This window comes from Macaca fascicularis, chromosome 1 (assembly GCF_037993035.2).
Source record: "Macaca fascicularis isolate 582-1 chromosome 1, T2T-MFA8v1.1".
Taxonomy (NCBI): Eukaryota; Metazoa; Chordata; class Mammalia; order Primates; family Cercopithecidae; genus Macaca; species Macaca fascicularis.
Window position 1 is genome coordinate 186,295,751 of NC_088375.1, and position 20,140 is coordinate 186,315,890.

Sequence of the window (20,140 nt, forward strand, 5' to 3'; positions counted from 1 at the left end):
TTTAAAAAGAGGAGTTCCCCTGCACAAGCTCTCTCTCTTTGCCTGCTGCCATCCATGTAAGACGTGACTTGTCCTTCCTTGCCTTCTGCCATGATTGTGAGGCTCCCCCAGCCATGTGGAACTGTAAGTCCAATTAAACCTCTTTCTTTTGTAAATTGCCCATTCTCAGGTATGTCTTTATCAGCAGTGTAAAAACGGATTAATACAGCCCTACATCCAGTAGCTTGTGACAGCTTGTTTCTAAGTCCTTGGGGCAGCAGCCTGCGTTTCTCTTGTACTTTAGCCCTGCTGCCGCTAGGCTCCAGGACAGCTCACAGTCTGTAGGCGAGGGAGTTCTAAAGTGATGCCTTGCCGTAGCTACTTAAGTCTCAGAGAACATGAGGGACCCAGGGGAAGCTTTCTCTCTTGGGCAGTGTGTGGTACAATCTCCCAGCAGCTCCTTATGTTAGTTTCAGGGCTCACGAGGGTTGAGGAGCTCTTTCAGTGGCCTGGTATTGTAGGGATCCATGGTGACAACCTGGACAGCTGACAGTCTCTCACTTACCATTTCTCTATATTGAGAAGTATCTCTTGGGTGCCAGTCCTCGCTGAACAGGCCATCTTGCTTCCTTCTCCTTCCTTGCTTTAGGTGTTGTCTGTCAATTTCCTTTTGAATTCCAGTGTTCTCTGTTGGCTGATCTATTCAATGTATGATTATCTATCTGCTCTGGTTTTTCTTAGTGGAGGAAGGGAGTATAAAATGCCCCTAGTCAACTATCTTGAAGCTGCAAACTGATTGTCTCTGGTTCTTATTTTCTTTTCTGTCAATGTAACAGATATCATAAGTTGTTACAATAAAAGTTGATTCTTGAAAGCTTATTCCTTTAAGTAATGAATAAAGCTCCGAATCTACATGTACAATGTAGTGGTTGTTATCTTATGGATAGATTTAGAATTAGTTTTAAAATTCACTATGTGATAGATACTTTTCTGGGGATTTTCACAAAGTGTATCATGTTATCGTCACTCTGACTCTCTGATATAAGGTAGGCATTGTTTTCATACTCTTAAAATGAGGCATGAAACCCAGATCCGTTGTCTTTATATAGTTGGACCAGAATACTATATTTAACAAGTGGCAGAATTTGAAATTGAACCCCTGCTTGTTTGAATTTACGTTTGATGGTAATGATGTTGTTGTTGATGATGGTATTAGTAATAATAGTTGATTTCTATTTTAGTGCCTTGCATGTAATATCTTATATAATCTTTAAAGCAATATTATGAAAGAGGCACATCAGACATATTAGGAATCTGAGACTTAGAGAGATTAAGCTATGTGCCCAAGGTGCTTGGGCCTGGAATGTATAATGCGGATTTATTTGTCAACAAGATCTACAAACTACTGTATGCCACCACCCTCTAAAGCTGGTCCTGTTTCTTTACACCTGAATCTAGAATGGACTGTAAGAATAGGAAACATATAGTTTGACAATATCTGTCAAATCTGTGAATACAAATTATATTTTATCATAAATTGATTATCAACTAAAAACTATTCATTTCATATAGACAAATTGGTTTATCAACTAAAAGCTACTCCTTTCTGTATTCAGATATTTCCTACTATTTTCAAATGAAAGTAGTATTTGTGAAATCATTTAATTGTTGAAGAACTAATACAAATTTTAACTAATTGGATTAGAGTCCTTTCTGATGTAACACTGTTGAAGGATTTTGAAGTATCTCTGAAATATTCTGAGTGAATCATAATTGTAGAAACAATGATAGTATTAAAAATCAAAGATGAAACCAAATATAAACTTTAATTGTTTTGTACTTCCTTTTTCAGATCATTCTCATCTTGGCTGCTGCCGACCCAAGGATTATAAGGTGTGTAGAATGAATTGTAGAATAATAATTGTTCTGACTTTCAGACAACAACATGAGTCTATTTCATATACGTATATCAGATAGGGATTATCAAATTCATTTGGTAAAATATGTAAAAACAATAATTGTCATATCATATAATGTTATTTTGGTTACTTTGTCAGGCAGTACATTTAATGTCTTTCTACAAGTATTTTGTGACTTTTGGTTATTCATTTGTATTAATTAATTATTGAATATGTTAGTGTATGTTTATGTGTGTGCATGAGTGAGAGAAATCAGTTGTTATATGCGGTAATACCTTGCGTGGTATTACTTCCAAATTTCAGTCATTCTCAGGGCACCCTCATAATTTTTGCAAGTATGTATGTATGTATGTATACCTTTTGCAGCATTTGCATATATTTTATGATCTTTTTCTTAAATTCGCTTTCTTTCTGTTTGTTTACTCACCATGATAAATGAAAATCCAGTATCACATGCTTTACATGTATGACAGCCTTAAAAATACAGTGAAAATAAAGCAATGTTTCTAAATTTTGGCTAGACACTGTTTTGCTAAAGGCTCTGAGGCATGCTCTCTGTTTCTTAAAATGAGAAGTAATGGTAGAGAGGTGTAAAAGACATACCAATAGCTAACTGAGGATTTCCTATTGAAAGATAATTAAAAATACATGTTTTCTGGTGATTCAGTATTATTTCATGTATGTTCATGTGCCATGTAAAATCTGTATATCTTCTAAAATCATTTTGGGTACCATATTATTTGCCATATCACCTGTAGTCCATGTCCTACATTTTGAGGAGAAGTGTCTCACAGCTTATCTTTTCTGTCCCTAAGTGAAAGCATCTTGATAATAAGTGTTATTATATGTGGGAAAACAAAAGAAAAACCATAGCTTTTCTTAAAATATCATTGTTTATGTGCTTACTTAAACTATTTACTTAAACTATTTTGTGCTACTATTAAACTATTTTGTGCTACTGGTACTGAATACCATAATACTTTGCCATACTTTGACTATAATAAAAGAAATATAGCATAATTACATAATGAGTCAAAGCATTGTTTAGGGACACAGATCTACCAGTGCTGGAATTATCTAGGTGAAGCTTTATAAATATTTATTCTAAGCCTACTAAATTGAAATTGCTGAGTATGGAGACTGGAATTTTCTATTTTTACGAAGTTTCTGGGTGATTCTTATGCATCTCTTTTGCCATCTATCTAAGGATTCATAATTGAGAGCCACTAGTGTAGACTATGAATATAGCACTTATTTAGATAGGATTGTTCCTGTATAGCAGGAGTCCCCAACTCCCGGACCATAGACGAGTAGTGGTCTGTGGCCTATTAGGAACTGGGCCACACCGCAGGAGGTGAGTGGCAGGTGAGTGAACATTGTGGCCTGAGCTCCACCTGCTGTCAGATCAGTGGCAGCATTAGATTCTTATAGGAGGACAAACCCTACTGTGCTGTGCATACGAGGGATCTAGGTTGGGTACTCCTTATGGGAATCTAACTAATGCCTGATGATCTGAGGTGGAACAGTTTCATTCTGAATCCAGACATCCTCCCCGCCCCCTACCAGTTTGTGGAAAAGTTGTCTTCCACTAAACTGGTTCCTGGTGCCCAAAAGGTTGGGTACTTCTGCTGTATAGTGTTTATATATAGAGTTGTTCCTTTTTTAAGGCCTTCACTAGAGGAGATTGGGCCTGGCATAATTAGTCCAGTTCCACCCTAACATTTAACATTTATGCAAATGCATACACATGTGTGTTGGTATTTGTTATACACATGAACATAGTATGGCAAGGACCTATTGATCTTGCTTATTGATAATAATTGGTAGTACATAGCATATTGTCTGACATATAATAGGAATTCCTAACATATGCATATTATCTAAGTGGATTATTAAGAGAAAATAAGTAAACCAAATCTATATAGAATGAAGAGCAAGTACTAATCTTTATCCTAAGGCAGCTATAATTGTGCTGTAAATTGGCTGGTCCATTTAAAGACGGGTGTTAAGAGCCCTCTTTTCCAAATGAATTCCACCAAAAACTGCATTTCAACACCTTTAATTCCTTCCCACTCCCATCTCTGGATTCCTTAATATCAGGGCTTCCCTTGGGGGGCAGTAGAGGTAAGTTGACAGAATTATTCTTGTATTCAAGAGGCAGATTTTCATATAAATATATCTGCAGCATTTAACATGAAAATAAAAAGGATTATTTTCATACAGGTACATAGTAGTTAGTTAATAAATATTCAGGTAATAGAACACTATAGGACTTCTATACGGAAAAGAGCCATGAAGCTAGGAGTGCTTGCAGAACATGTTCTAGAAAAGTGGGACCTTGCATGAGTTCTTTGAATGAATATACTTTGCATAGGCAAGAGAGTTCTTTCCTGAGCTTCTTACCTTTTCTTTTTTCTCCAGCTTTATTAAGGTGTAATTGACAAAAATTTTATATACTTATGGTACAACATGATGTTTTCTGTCCCTAAGACAATATATGTATACATTGTGGAATGATTAAATTAAGCTACTTAACATATCTATTACTTCACATACTTATTTGTTGTGGTGAGTTTTATTTTCACAGTTTTTTAAGGCTATCATACACGTAAAGCATATGATACTGAATTTTCATTTATCATGGTGAGTTTTATTTTCATTGTATTTTTTAAAGCTATCATGCATGTGAAGCGTATGATACTGGATTTTCATTTATCATGTCACCATGATAAATAAAGAAGAGAAAGTGACTTTAAGGAAAAGAGCATAAGATATATGCAAATACTGCAAAGATTATGAGGGTGCTCTGTGAATGACTGAAGTTTGGAAATACTACCATGTAAGGTGTTACTGAACGTAACAACTGATTTTCTCTGCTAAGACAAATCTGTCTTAGCAGTTTTCAAGTATGTGATATACTGTTAGTTATAGTCATCGTGCTGTAAAATAGATCTCCAGAATTTTTTCATCCTGTCTATCTGGAACTTTGTACCCTTTGACCAACATCTCTGCATTCTGCCCACCATACCCCAATGCCCCCTGGCAACCACCATTCTGCTTTCTGCTTCTATGAGTTTGACTTTTTTAGATTCCCCATGTGATATTGTTTGGCTCTGTGTCCCCACCCAAATCTCATCTCGAATTGAAATTCCCACGTGTCAAGAGATGGACAGTTCCCACCTGTCGAGAGAGAGAGAGGTGATTGGATCATGAAGGCAGTTTCCCCCTTGTTGTTCTCGTGATAGTGAGTTCTCATGAGTTCTGATGGTTTTATAAGCAGTTTTCCCCACTGTTGCTTGCTCTCTTGCCTGCCACCATGTAAGATATGTCTGTTTCTCCTTCTGCCATGATTGTAAGTTTCCTGAGACCTCCCCAATAATGCAGAACTGTGAGTCAATTAAACCTCTTTTCTTTAAAAATTACCAGTCTTGGGTATGTCTTTATAGCAGTGTGAAAACAGACTAATATAACTTGTAAGCATGATTGTGCGACATTTGTCTTTCTGTGCCTATCTTATTTAACTTAACATTATGTCTTCCAGGTTCATATTGTTGTATAATGAATGACAAGACTTTCTTCTTTTAAAAGCTGAATGGTATACCATTGTATGTGTATGTGTATGTGTATACTACATTTTCTTTATCCATTTGTCAGTTGATAGGCAATTAGGTTGATTCCATATGAGCTAACCACTTTCTTGAAATCCCTTGTGATTTGGTTTGGCTCTGTCCCCACCCAAATCTCAACTTGAATTTCATCTCCCAGAATTCCCACGTGTTGTAGAAGATACCCAGGGGGAGATAATTGAATCATGGGGGTCGATCTTTCCCATGTTATTCTTGTGACAGTGAATAAGTCTCATGAGATCTGATGGGTTTATCAGGGCTTTCCGCTTTTGCTTTTTCCTCATTTTTCTCTTTCTGCCACTGTGTAAGAAATGCCTTTCACCTCCCACCATGATTCTGAGGCCTCCCTAGCCATGTGGAACTGTAAGTCCAATTAAACCTCTTTTTCTTCCCAGTCTCATGTATGTCTTTATCAGCAGTGTGAAAACAGACTAATACGCCTTGCTAAATACAAATAAAAACCAGCACAAAGTACTGTTCTTCCAATTTATTTCCCTAGAGATATAAGCTTGAAAATCATGTGATCTGCCTTTCAAGTTATTGTAAGCTATAGTTTTATTAAATATTTTGCCACTGTATTACAGACATCTTAAATTTTCTATTCGAAAATAGCTGTTCCCCATGCTGCCTGCCCACAACTGATAAGCCAATGCGTATATCGATTTCTGTTAAGGCTGGTACATTAAGATAACAATTTGTAAACTCATTGAGGTAATGCTATTTGATATACCAGTAAGCCTCCAACTGTTGGAAGCTTAATATAATAGAAATTTAGTTTTTAATTACACAACAATTAAATTGTGGATACTTTTGATCTGTATGCTGTTTTCTCCATGTTGTGACCCATCTTATGGCTTTGGCTTACCCTGAGGCCTTGCTGTCTTCTTCACATGGTAGAAAATGATGGAAAATATGGAGAAGCCTTATTTGTTTCTTAAAAGCCTGGGCCTGGGATTGACACACCATTCTCACCTACATTCTATTGCCAATAACTAATCACATTCTGTCACCTAGATGCAACGATTACTTCTTAGCAACAATTTTACTCTGGAGGAGGGAAAGCTGAATTGTGGTGGACAGCCAGCCATTTCTATCACATCTATAATATTCTGTTCCTTTCCGCTCCTAATATCTCTTTATCTCTTTAAAAAAGATGATGTGACCGACACTATTATGCTAGAAATATAAAATTAGCAAAACTAGAAATTGTCTCTGCCCTCATGGATATTTCATGGTAGTGAAGGAAGGAGACATACTAACAAAATCACAAACATTCATATGTACTTGGAACTGTGATACATATTATGGAGGATATACATATTGCTTTGACATTATATACTGAGATGGTGTGACCTGGTTGAGGAGAATGGAAAAGGTATTTTGAGGATGTTGAGCTTTGAAGATGAATAGGGGAGGGAAGAGCATGTGCAATAGAAAAGGTAAAATAGCATTTAGTAAGGTTCAGTGTCTAAGCAACTAAAAGATTGGTGTTGCTGGAAGTAAAGACATGAATAGGTACATGGTGTAAATTGAGCCTGTAGAGGCAAGTAGGGATTAAATCTTTTAGGCCATATTGGAGATTTTGGTAATTATACTAAGTACAATGGGAGCAAGTGAAATGATTTTAAACAGCAAGGTGACATGGCTAGATTTATACTTTGAAAATATCACTGTGAACTGCAGTATGGAAAATGAATTGCACTGGGAAAAGAGTGGATGCTAGTAGACAAGTTAGTAGGCTATTGAATAGTCAAGGTGAGAAGTGATAGATTAGATTGGGGTAGTAGTAATGGAGGGTGATAGCAGTAGAGATATTAGACAGATATTTAGAATTAATGTTGGAAAAGTAGACCTGAAAAATGGAAACAACGTGCTGTGTGACGATGTTTTGGTCAGCGATGGACCACAAATATCACAGTAGTTTTGTAAGATTATAATGTCTATTTTTAATGTACTTTTTCTATGTTTAGGTCTGATACACAAATCCTTATCACTCTGTTACAATTGCTTACAGCATTCAGTACAGTAACAAGTTGTACAGGTTTGTAGCCTAGATACAATAGGCTATACCATTATAGCCTAGGTGTGTTGTAGACTATACAGTCTAGATTTTTGTAAGTACACTCTATGATGTTTGCATGGTGACAGAATCGCCCAATGATGCATTTCTCAGAAGGTATCCCTATTGTTAAGCAATGCATACTTACCAATGAGAACACATGACTGAATGTGTTCTCATAGAGAAAAATTTGATGTTTTGAAGATGTTCTCTACCTAGAATAAATTAAAAATTAGATAGATCCCAGTAAAAAACACTTCTAGGCTTTTTTTTTTTTTTTTTTTTTTTTTTTTAAATTCCAGGAGCTAGGCAAAAATAGCCAGGAAGGCTTTGAAATCAGAGAGCATTAAAAGGAACTTAGCTCTGCAATGTTAAGAAAAATTATTCGATTTCTGATTTTTCACAACTCAACGTTTGATGATACCATTTTTTGATACAGAAAAATGTACAAGGACTAGGATGGAGTTCACAGAATTCTAAATTTTTCTGCAAATTTCTGTTTATCTTGTTTAGGCTTTGGAGAGTCTCTGTCAGTGTTTTTTAGCCCAGAAGCTTAAAAATCATAGACCAAGGCTTAAAAATCAACCACATGACACTTGTCCCATCCTGAAGGGGATTTACTTTTAAGAAGTTACTGAACTTTTGTTTCTAGCAGGTTAGATGGGAAGGAAAGCAGGCAAAAGGAAGGATAGAGGCCTGAGGGTGATGGAGGAACATAGCACAGGAGATAAGGAATAGTGGGATAAATGCTGTTTCTTTCAAATTAGAATGTGAAGGCATCTCAAAGGCAAATGGTTTTAACTTTTTATATTTTTAATTTGCCTTGGCTGACAAATCTTTTAAGGAAGGAATTTTTAGAATCCGAATTAAAAAATAAATTTTGTCATAGCAATTAGGAAATATAGACCACAGGATGTGTGAGATTTTGCTTCTTTCCATTCTAAGGTACCTTTCAGTTTTATTTATATAAAAAAATTCTCCAAAGTTGCCATTGTAAGTCTAAAACATCCTTGGTGAAATCATGCTGTTTAGAAAAATGAGTCTATGAAGTTCTAGTATGAATACATGTAGGAAGCTTGAATATAACTTGGAAGGGGCATAGACCTAGACTGAAATAAATCCATGAGTCTGGCAGTATTGGTCAAATCTATTACTTGTGCGCATTTTGTCTTTGTGCCTCATTTTAATAGTTGCTTATTTCAAATTGAAGACTGGACACATTTGCAATTCTAGAAACATGGAAGATTTGGAGGCAGTCTCTCCCAGAGGATTTCTCTCATGAAGAAAACAATTTAAAAAAACCAAAAAAACAGAGGAACGTTTTCATGGTATTTTGACAAGTGACCCAGGGCAAAGTTTTTACTATAAGGATGTTGGTACAATGAGAACAGCTGAACCTGTGAGTCTTTGGTCCTGGCTCAAAAATGGATTTAGTGGCTTTTGTCTGTTCACTTCTCTAGGAACTTTCTTTTATAGACTCCTCTCAAAAGGGGACAAAGACAGAGAGATACATATTAGTATTTTTAGTAATGAGACAGATTTCTCCCTGGCATACAAATTTTCAAATATAATCAGATAATTAATAGGTTACTGAAAGTGTTCTGCATTTCTGAAAGACGGGGTAACTCAGTGATTGAGAGCTTAACCAAAGGAAACTGGAGCTGAGACTCAGTACCAAGACCCACTTCACCATTATAGCCAGAGAGACACCTGAAGAGAGAGGCTAAAAGAAGTCACAGAGGAATTTGGTATTTCTAAGTTGAAGATCTTAGCTGTGGCAGCAAAAGGGCCTGTTGGATCTTACTGGACTTCTAGGATTGTCAGCTGCCATCTGGTCAGAAGTCTATCGCAGTAACTGAATAATCTGTTGATATCATGCAAAGCTGAGTTTATGACATAATACAGTATGGGAGAGCACCACCTTGACAATCTTAGTGTTGTCTCTGAAAGAGGAAGGTTAATGGCTGATATTTATATGATTTTGGGAACTGGGCTTGAGTGTTTTAAGGGAGCTTTCAATGTGGGAATCTAGTAGGTAAAGTTTGTGATATAAAAGTTTAGGATTAATGGAATAAAGGCCTGGGTCTTAAAGAAAGTCTTGATAAGTAAACACTATTTTGATAAGGAAGGGATTTGTTCAGTTGAGTCATCTGTTGTCCTGAGAAGGGAACTGTTTGCCAGGATTCAGAATCTGTTGTTTTGAGAAGGTAGCTGATTGATGATTGAGCAGTCTGTTGCTCAGGTAAATGATTTATGGGAAGGTCTTGAAGAAAATAACGAAGGTTTATAGCTTTATTTTCCTGGGTAAGAATTGAGGAACTCATGAGAATGTCATGTTTTAGTAGGTAGGTCTTAGTTCTTTGTTATGATAGTTAAGCCATATGAATGCATATGGTCTCAGTTCTCATGTCTTCACTAAAGTTACATGTTTTTCCATTAGTGTGTTGTACATTGTTTATTAGACATATTCCTAGAAACCTTATGGCTTGTTCCTATTGTGAATGGACTTTTTTTTTTTTTTTTGGTAATATTACATTTTTGTTGTTTTACTGATTTTTGTATGACAATCTTGTAATAGATGTTCTTGGATTTTTTTATAGAGGTAAACCTAACATCTACATATAAAGAATTTTATTTTTGCCTTTCATAATATTTGTCTCAGCTTACCAGGATCTTCAATACCACAAATAAAAGTGGCAATAGTGAATGCGGCAGAGACATTTCTTACTTATTGGCTATACACATACTTTCCCATACTTCTAAGCCCAATTGCCGGTAGATGGGGCCTAGTTCTAGCCAATAGACTGTGCGTGGAAATTATGTGGGTCAGTTCCAGGGCAAAGCATGGAAGAATTAATAAAAACATCGATATGTTTGGCTGTGTCCCCACCCAAATTTCAACTTGAATTGTATCTCCCAGAATTCCCCTGTGTTGTGGGAAGGACCCAGGGGGAAGTAATTGAATCATGGGGACTGGTCTTTCCCGTGCTGTTCTCCTAATAGTAAGTGTCAGGAGATCTGAGGGCTTTATCAGGGGTTTCTGCTTTTGCTTCTTCCTCATTCTCTCTTGCTGCCGCCATGTAAGAAGTGCCTTTTGCCCTCAGCCATGAACGTGAAACCTCCCCAGCCTTGTGGAACTGTAAGTCAAACTTCCTTTTCTTCCCAGTCTTGTGTATGTCTTTATCAGCATTGTGAAAACAGACTGATACAATAAATTGGTACCAGTAGAGTGGGGCGTTGCTGAAAAGATACCAGGAAATGTAGAAGCGACTTTGGAACTGGGTAACAGGCAGAGGTTGGAACAGCTTGGAAGGCTCAGAAGAAGACAGGAAAATGTGGGAAAGTTTGGAACTTCCTAGTGACTTTTTGAATGGCTTTGGCAAAAATTCTGATAGCGATATGGTCAATAAAATCCAGGCTGAGGTGGTCTCAGATGGAGCTGAGAAGCTTTTTGGGAACTGGAGTAAAGGTGACTCTTGTAAAGACACTGGCAGCGTTTTGCCCCTGCGCTAGAGATTTGTGGAACTTTGAACTTGAGAAAGATGATTTAAGGTATCTGATAGAATAAATTTCTAAGCAGCAAAGCATTCAAGAGGTGACTTGGGTGCTATTAAAGCCATTCTGTTTTATAAGGGAAGCAGAGCATAAAAGTTTGCAAAATTTGCAGGCTGACTATGCAATAGAAAAGAGAAACCAATTTTCTGGGGAGAAATTCAAGCCAGCTGCAGAAATTTGCATAAGTAGCAAGGCCTAATGTTAATCCCCAAGACCATGGGGAAAATGTCTCCAGGTCATGTCAGAGACCTTCACGTGAGGCAGCCCCTCCCAATCGCAGGCCCAGAGCCAAGTAGGAAAAAGTGGTTTCATGGACTGGGCCCAGGGTCCCTGTGCTGTGTGCAGCCTACGGACTTGGTGCCCTGTGTCTCAGCCACTCAAGCCATGGCTAAAGGGGCCAGTGTACAGCTTGGGCTGAGGCTTCAGAGTGTGGAAGCCCCAGGTATTGGCAGCGTCCATGTGGTGTTGACCCTGTGAGTGCACAGAAGTCAAGAATTGAGGTTGGGGAACCTCTGCCTAGTTTTCAGAAGATGTATGGAAACTCCTGGATGCCCAGGCAGAAATTTGCTGCAGGGGCAGAGCCCTCATGGAAAACCTGTTCTCAGGCAGTGCAGAGGAGCCCCCATACAGAGTCCCTACTGGGGCATTGCCTAGTGGAGCGTGAAAAGAGGGCCACCATCCTCCAGGCCGCAGAATGGTAGATCTACTGACAGCTTGCACCATGCACCTGGGCCACAGACACAATGCCAGCCTTTGAAAGCAGCAGGAGAGAGACTGTATCCTGCAAAACCACAGGGTGGAGCTGCCCAAGACCATGGGAACCCACATCTTGCATCAGTGTGAGCTGGATGTAAGATATGGAGATCGTTCTGGAGCTTTAAGATTTGACTACCCCAGTGGATTTCGGATTTGCATGGGCCCTGTAACCCCTTTGTTTTGGCCAGTTTCTCTCATTTGAAACAGCTGTATTTTCCCAGTACCTGTACCCCCATTGTGTCTAGGAAGTAACTAGCTTGTTCTCGGTTTTACAGGCTCATAGGCAGAAGGGACTTGCCTTGTCTCAGATGAGACTTTGGACTGTGGACTTTTGGGTTAATGCTAAAATGAGTTCAGACTTTGGGGAACTGTTGGGAAGGCATGATTGGTTTTGAAGTGTGAGAACATGATATTTGGAGGTGCCAGGGATGGAATGATATGGTTTGGCTGTGTTGCCATCCAAGTCTCAACTTGAATTGTATCTCCCAGAATTCCCACGTGTTGTAGGAGGGACCCGGGGGAAGGAAATTGAATCATGGGGGCCTGTCTTTCTCATGCTATTCTCGTGATAGTAAATAAGTGTCATGAGATCTGATGGGTTTATCAGGGGTTTCTGCTTTTGCTTTTTCCTCATTCTGTCTTGCCGCCACCCTGTAAGAAGTGCCTTTCACCCTCAGCCATGATTGCAAAACCTCCCCAGCTGTGTGGAACTGTAAGTCTAATTAAACCTTCTTTTCTTCCCAGTCTCGTGTGTGTCTTTATCGGCAGCATGAAAATGGACTAATGCAAACACTCTTATTATTACAGTGATAATGAAGCTTCAGGTTCTAAATGGTACAGTTATAATTTGTTTAGCATGTTTTATCAGCATAAGTCCTTGGGCAGTTCTATATAATTTCTCTTGCTAAACTGTATTACCATATAGTGGAGGAAAAATGAACCTTTATTATGTCAAGCCACTGATTTTCAAACTTAATTTGCTATTGCAGTATTGCCTAACATGCTATAGTGTAGACTAATGTAGTGTGTATTCTTGTCTTTGATAGGATCATCTATAAATTTCCACACATATAAATATTATTTGCAGTAAAGTTTTGTTAGCTATCCTTTAGCAAGTTAAGGAAGTTCCCTTGAAATTCCTTGTTTGAATAGAATATGTATATTAATAATGAATGGATATTGAATATCATCAAATGCTTCTTCCAGCACCTGTTGAGATGACAATTTTTTTTATGGTGAATTGATATATGTTCTAATGATAATCCATCTTTGTATTATTTGAATTAAGTGCCTTGTCAGGTTGTGTTCTTTTAGCTTATTCTTTAGCATTCCTGAATTAAAATAATTTCGTTGTGATTTTTCCATATATGGCCACAGCTGAGGGTGGCCTATAATTATCCTTTCTTGTACTGTCCTTGAATGGTTTGGTAGCATTGTTGTGATCACATTGTAACTTTAGTTGGGAATGTTTTCTTTCTTTCTCAGAAAGTTTGTCAGTTTGTTCTTTAGCTGTGTGTATCGGATTATTGGTAAATTCTATTGTGAGCCCATCCTTTGTGGGACTTTCCTTGTAGAAATCCTGTTAGGCTTGGGCTATGAGAGTTTGCAACTTGTTTCTGCCATAGATCCCTCATATATAATTGGTCCGGAACCCCCACTGCTTAACAGCTGTTTGATTTTGCTTTTATTTTCTTATCAATAAAGTACAGGTAATAAAAATGTCTACCTCATTAGGTTGTTGTGAGGATTTAAAAAGTTATTTCTATGTAAGTGAATAGAACAGTGGTCTAAGAGGGGAGGGGTTCCCCTCAAGAACTGATATATTTGGGAATTATTTTCTTATTGTATTATTTTAGAATAGCTTTTAAATTCAGCTTCAGTGAAAAAAAGTATGTCTTACTTAAACCAAATCAGATAGTGCACATACAAATGTTTAAATCAGATAAGATAGGAATTGATCATTTACTTGATGTAAGATTCACTAAGGAATGTTCTTGGCAAGATTGAGAAACTGATTTCAGTTACCCATATCTACTTTTCCCCTTTCAGAACCATACTTTCCTCTGGCCATCCTGCAAGTTGTTCCTGCACTGTACTTCTGTCCTATGGTTCTTATTCTCAACTACTTCTCAGCTAATTCCATTTGAATTATTTGTATTTATTTCTGAACTCTTCTGCCCTATGACAGAAGAGAAACTTTAGAGAATAGTGTGTGATATAGGCACTATGTAGGCTTACAACAAATATTTGTTGAGTAACTGTATTTTCTAGTTCCCATTATTTGTAGTAGTAAATTCTCACCCACACTCATTTGACCTTGAGGTTTTTGTAAATATAACATTTTTATGACCATTAATATGATTTGTCAACTTACTGTGTAAGCAACTTTTCAGGAATCTTATTTCATAAGTGTGGTATAAAAACACTACATATCATAGATTTGAAGAGCATGTCATTAAAATCACAAGGATTTAGTGTATGAAATTTCCTTTTTTACCTGTACCAGTTTCAGATTAGTTTAAAAATATTAGTTATTTTTCCATCTTGATACATTTTAGCATTTGCCATATTGAAACTGTTGCATTTGTGGGTTCATAGAAAGTCATTTAAAAAACTCTTTTCATAAATGTTAAAAAAAGGCCTTTTTTATGCTAAAGTGTAAATGCCATACACACACACACAAAATTATCTTTCATGAGCGAAGCTCTCCACTAGTGTTTTCACTTTTCTTTCATTTAATTTTTGTGTCAAATCTGTAAGAATCTGTCTTCAGTTTATAGGTAAGGAAACTAAACCCTCAATAGGGTAAATGACTTGCTCAGGATCTCATAAACAGCAGGGATTTGAACACAAGTTTTTGGATTCTAAGCCAGTATTATTGAAGATACACTCAAGAAATATAACCCTTCTGTGATGAACTAAAGAGATGATATTCCATTTAACTTTTGAAAGGAAATAATTTAAGGGAAACTCACAAGAGCTATGGAAACATTTTTTAAGCTAAGGCTGAAGGCTTTAAGTTTGAAGTGGATTCTTATTAAAGAGACCTGCCCTTTCGTTATACCTCCTAACCCCTTGTTTAGATATAAGACTTTCCAAAACACGCTCTAATTCCATGGAAGGAATACATTCAAGCTGTGTTCACATTGCACAATTACTTCATGTCTATTTAGCTCTAATTTTCCTTCTCATTACTTGTCCTTGATGTCTTATATTCTGTATTGTAACTTTTTTTGAGTTCTCCTGTTATATTTATTAAACACCCGTGATTGTTGTTCCCTGCTTTGTTTGGTACTTTACATGCAGAAGATGCTTAATAAGTGTTGAACACTATTGAGTTACAACATTTAAGATTCTTGTACAATGTGTCCCCACCTCTATAATATTCTTTATTACATTCATTTTTCATCTTTGCTTATCTTTTCTTGTGCCTTTTTCTTTTTCTGAATGGCTTTTCTCCTCCTTTCCTTTACTTATGGCTTTGATTTCAATTCTGCCTCCTCAATGAGACCTCCACCATTAAGACCATTAGAAGTCTTTCATTCCTTTGAATTTCTTTTTGCAGTTATTGTCATTGGAATGTGTTTGACACTTCAGCATATCTTATTGTCATTTATCCTTCTGTATATGCAATGTCTTATCTGGATTGTGAGTTTAAATTTTTATATTTCTTTAGGTTTGAGTATTAGCTAACATGTTCAAGAGATTCTCAGTGAATATTCCGATAGAAATTCAGTGGTAATTACCTATAAAAGGCTTTATATAAAGCATTGCTGACTAGTGTGGGGAGAAAATTTAGCAGATAAAAATGAAGTGGTCTGCCATCTAACATGTCTCAGTTGACAATGAAATTGATAAAAAGAAAATAATCCAGGCCAAGTGGCTCATATTTGGATATATTCTAGAAACAACAATGTGATACCTTCTCCCACTTTCTTTTTCTTTCTTGTCTTGTCTTGTCTTTTTTTTTTTTCTTTTTCTTTGAGACAGAGTCTTGCTATGTCACCCAGGCTGGAGTGCAGTGGTGCAATCATAGCTCACTGCAACGTAGAACTCCCGAGCTCAAGTGTTCCTCCTGCCTCCGCCTCCTGAATAGTTGAGACTACAGGTGTGAGCTACCTATTCTGTGTCTCTTAACATGTGCACTTACATTGTTGACCATGAACCTCCTTGATCTTGTTTTTAACATTTACTGTGTTTTTGTTTTGTCTCTGAATAGCTAAAAATGGAGCAATTTTATTTTTTTCTTCAATCTCGATCACATATTTCTTGTTGGTCAGTTATTGGGGACTGTAACTGAGTCATTTGCACTATGTTCTATTAGGTTGTGGAATGAAAGCATGATTCTCTCAGCTGACCACTGACTTATTATTTGTTGTAATTTTGGAAAATAGTGAAAAGTATGGTAGTGTTGAAGCAAAACCTATGCTGGACTTAGGTTTTAATAACAAATGACATACATTTATTGGGCAACTAATTTATACATCTAGACATTCTGCAATATAGTTTAAGTAAATAATGGAAGATCTATAAGCTAGCTGTTATTAACTTTATTTTTCATGTGAAGAAATGAGTCTGAGAAGAATTAGATAGCTGTCTAAAAGGTCAAATATTTAACAACTAGCACTGCTGTAACATAAACTCTTAAAAGCAGGGACTTTGTTTTGTTCACTGTTGTAGTCCCAAAACTTAAGACATGACTGGGACTCAGATATTTGTTAAATGAATCCAGTTCCTCTCCTCTTATTCTCCCTTGAACTCAACTTCAGATTTTCACTCCTGTCACTCCATTAAAGCTATTTTTGTTGATGTTATCGATGACCTCACTGTTACTAACATCCAAAGATCTTGTCTTTTCTAACTTGACCTCTCAAGTTATATTTACCCATTAGTTACTCCCCTTTCCTTGAAATTCATTGTTTACTGACTTCCAAAACAACACATTCTCTTGTTTCTTTCCTTTCTTCCCTGGCTACTCTTCAGTCATGTTTTCTTTTCATCTTTCATGCCTCTAAATATTGGAGTATTCTCAGGGCTAATTCTTCAGATGTTTTCTACTTTTGATTTACTTTTACTTCCTTGGCAATATCACGCAGTGCAATACCTTTAAATACCACTTAGATGCTAGTAATTACCAATTTATATTTTTATCCTGGACTTTTCCCCAAACTCTGCTCTAATACATTGAATTATTAATAGATTAATAGATGTGAAGCTTAATATGTCCAAAACTAGACTCCTAATATCTTAATTTTCTATGCTTACAGTTAGAAGAGTATATCTAATTCATACAAACCCAACCCTTCTAGTTGATTAGGACAGAAAACCTTCGTGTCATCTTTGACATCGAGACCAGTTTCGACCTGTTGGCTGTGTCTTCTAAATATATTCTGAATCTGATCACTTCTCACCTCCATTGCAATCTTTCTGGCCCAAGGCAGCATCCTTTTCCAGATTTTATTATAATAGGTTCCTAGCTGATTTCCTGCCAGGACCCTTGGCCCCTCTGCAGACTATTCTCAATATAATAGCCTGGGGTGTCCTATTTACAGAAGGAAAAAGTCAGGACATGTTTTTCTCTCAGAATAAAAGACTAAATTCTTAAAACCTACCTTTTTGACCTCATTTCTTACTAGTCAGTCCAGCTCCACTGGCTCCCTTGCTAGTATCAAGCACGTCCTCCTACTACTCCCAAGATCTTTGCATTTATTTTTCTCTCTTCTGGCATAGTCTTTCCACAGATAATCTTCGTGACAGGTCTTACGGTCTTTACTGAGGTCTTCAGGTCTGCGTGAGGTTCCTGCTGACTATCCCATTTAAAATTACAGTTCCTTTCCTGCATACCCTTTTCCATCCCACCCAGCAGCACTTAACCCCCCTTCTTCTCATGTTACTTAATATCCTTTAACACACTTTATTCTACTTCTTTATAATGGTGTGTTTTTGTGTTTTCCATTTATCTCTTCTTATTAGAATATATATTTTACCAGAATGTAAGTTCCATAGGAGCAGGATTATATTCATTTGTCTTTCCTTAATTTGTTCATGTGTCCATTCCCAGAACAAATGAAGTAGTGAATGAGTATTAGACCTGAATTTGAATCTAGTTCTGTTTGACCTGATAGCTAAACTAGGCTACCATTTGGTTTATGTGTATATATTCTTTGTTTTAGATACACACACCCCTATGCAAACCCCACCACTACTCAAAAGCCTTTTGAAGTAATGTCTTATAAATTTTATATATAATGAACAATCTTGATATATTTAATATTTAATCTTACACTGACTAATTACTATATTCCGAATTTTATCTTTAAATATAGCTGTGGCATGCATTTGTTTTATTACTTTTATAAAATCAGTGTGTGTGCACACATATTACTACTGTGCATACTGTATTACTATATTTTATTATATATGTGTGTATCTGTATATGTAGATCTATATATATAATTTTTAAAACAGGTTATCAGGACACCCCATGGGAGAGACTTCGATGACTCTTTAGAAAAGTGTGAAGAGTATTTGAGCCCAAGGTCGTGTAGTAAGCCCCAGCATTCAGCGAGGACCTTACTAGTCCATTCAGCACCCTCAACAATGCCAAAGCATTCTCCAAGCCCTGTGTTAAATAGAGCTTCTCTCAGGGAAAGGTAATTATGTGCGGTCTTCATTTCTGTACTCATCTTTGAATAATAAGTATTAGAAGGGAAAGCAGCAATTATGCATGTGAAATGAATATAAAAGTGTAATTTGATTTTCAGAGGCTTAAATTGTTTTTGTTTAAAATATATTACATATTAGATAATGTTAGATATTTCTTCCTAGCACAGTTCTCTAGATATGGGTTTATTCACCAGGTATGGGTCACATTAACCCCAATTACAGATTATAGTTCTTAAAAGTGAAAAGTAACATATATGATTGTTTTTAGTAGATTCAGAGGAATTTAATATTACAGGCTTGCCTTAAGTGTAAACACAACACAGATTATATTTCTTACTTAGTCATAATGGCTATCTATATATTGTTGGTAGATGGTGTCTAGTTTTCTCAAACAGCCTTCTCCCAACTCCCTAAGAGCATCTTAATCATGTAAAGATTCCAACTCTCTGTTTAAAAATGCTATGGCAGCCAGAGTCTGATCGTGTTATAATTCGAATGTGAAATAAATAGTTCCTTTTCATATATTTTAAAATTGAAATTGGAAATTCCTTGCCTCTGTCACAAATAGTAATATAGAAAACCATGTTTCTGTAATAAGTTGAAAAGAAGTCAATCCTGGTGAAAAAAATTATGTAAGTTTTTTTCTATATGTAAGAGAAACACTGTCAACAACGTGGAAATCGATGTATCTTTACAACTGGTGTCAGAAAGCGAAAGTAAGCACACCAAATTTCTGTAGTGTATTGGGGTCATCAGGCATAATTAACAAAGATTTAATTAGCTGTAGAGAATATATTGAAAGTTTAACTCAAAACTGATGATTTGAACAACAGTGTGTTAGCTTGGATGCTGTATTAAAACAAATCTATTTTAAACATACAGGTTTGTCTGTTTACTTACTAGCTTTGCAAGCATTCATAATGGATATACGGAGGCATGTTGTAGACCCCAATCCTGAGATACGTAATTTTGATTAAGGTTGCTTCTAGTGCATTAGAGTCAGGCCTGTGGCGGGGTTGGGAGGATCATGGAATCGTTAACATAGGTGCACACACAAACAACATCATCATCAAAAATTCAGGAGAAAACTGGAAGAGAAGTTTTTCTGCTGAAGTTGATAACTTGCATCTCAGTATCAGGGGACTTTCCTTGATTTCCTCATCTGCCCAGCTGTTTAGACATACAGTTGGTGCTCCTTTCTTTTTATCAACTTTTAGAAATCATCTCTAGTGATTTTATTGATTAGGTCCTTTATCATCTCTGTAAATTTTCCAGAATTTCTTAAATCTGTATTTCCTTGGATATGTTTTTATTTACTTTTGTAATAAACTTTTATAAATAAATACTTTTACAAATGAGTATTATTTACTTTTATAAATAAATTTATGTTTTAATTTACTTTTATAAATACTTTTATTTTTCTACCTTTTCACATATTTTATAGAACTCTCCAATTGTAAACCTACCACTCTAGTACAGTATTAATTTTAGTTCTGTGTTACTTTATCTTTGTATACAATTTTGTTCCGGCTTTTGACCTCAGTCTTTTCTGGATTGATAAATTTGTCATTGAGGCTATA

The 20,140-nt window shown here is 36.4% G+C and overlaps 1 protein-coding gene across 12 annotated transcripts in view; it reads left to right on the top strand.

Annotated features, from left to right (window-relative positions):
- Window positions 1-20,140, top strand: part of SPATA6 (spermatogenesis associated 6) — a 173,595-nt gene that overhangs the window by 84,571 nt on the left and 68,884 nt on the right. For 6 of the 12 annotated variants that reach the window (XR_010578620.2, XR_010578623.2, XM_005543427.4 and 3 more), the window contains exons 9-10: window positions 1,832-1,872; window positions 18,363-18,547. Coding sequence is in view for 6 of the 12 variants with exons in the window: in XM_005543427.4 (XP_005543484.1) it covers window positions 1,832-1,872; window positions 18,363-18,547 (226 nt within the window). In the remaining 6 variants the exon portion in view is untranslated. Of the gene's footprint in view, window positions 1-1,831; window positions 1,873-15,884; window positions 16,003-18,362; window positions 18,548-20,140 lie in introns of all 12 variants that reach the window. The other 6 variants (XR_012420410.1, XR_012420411.1, XM_005543429.4 and 3 more) reach the window with 2 other exon arrangements.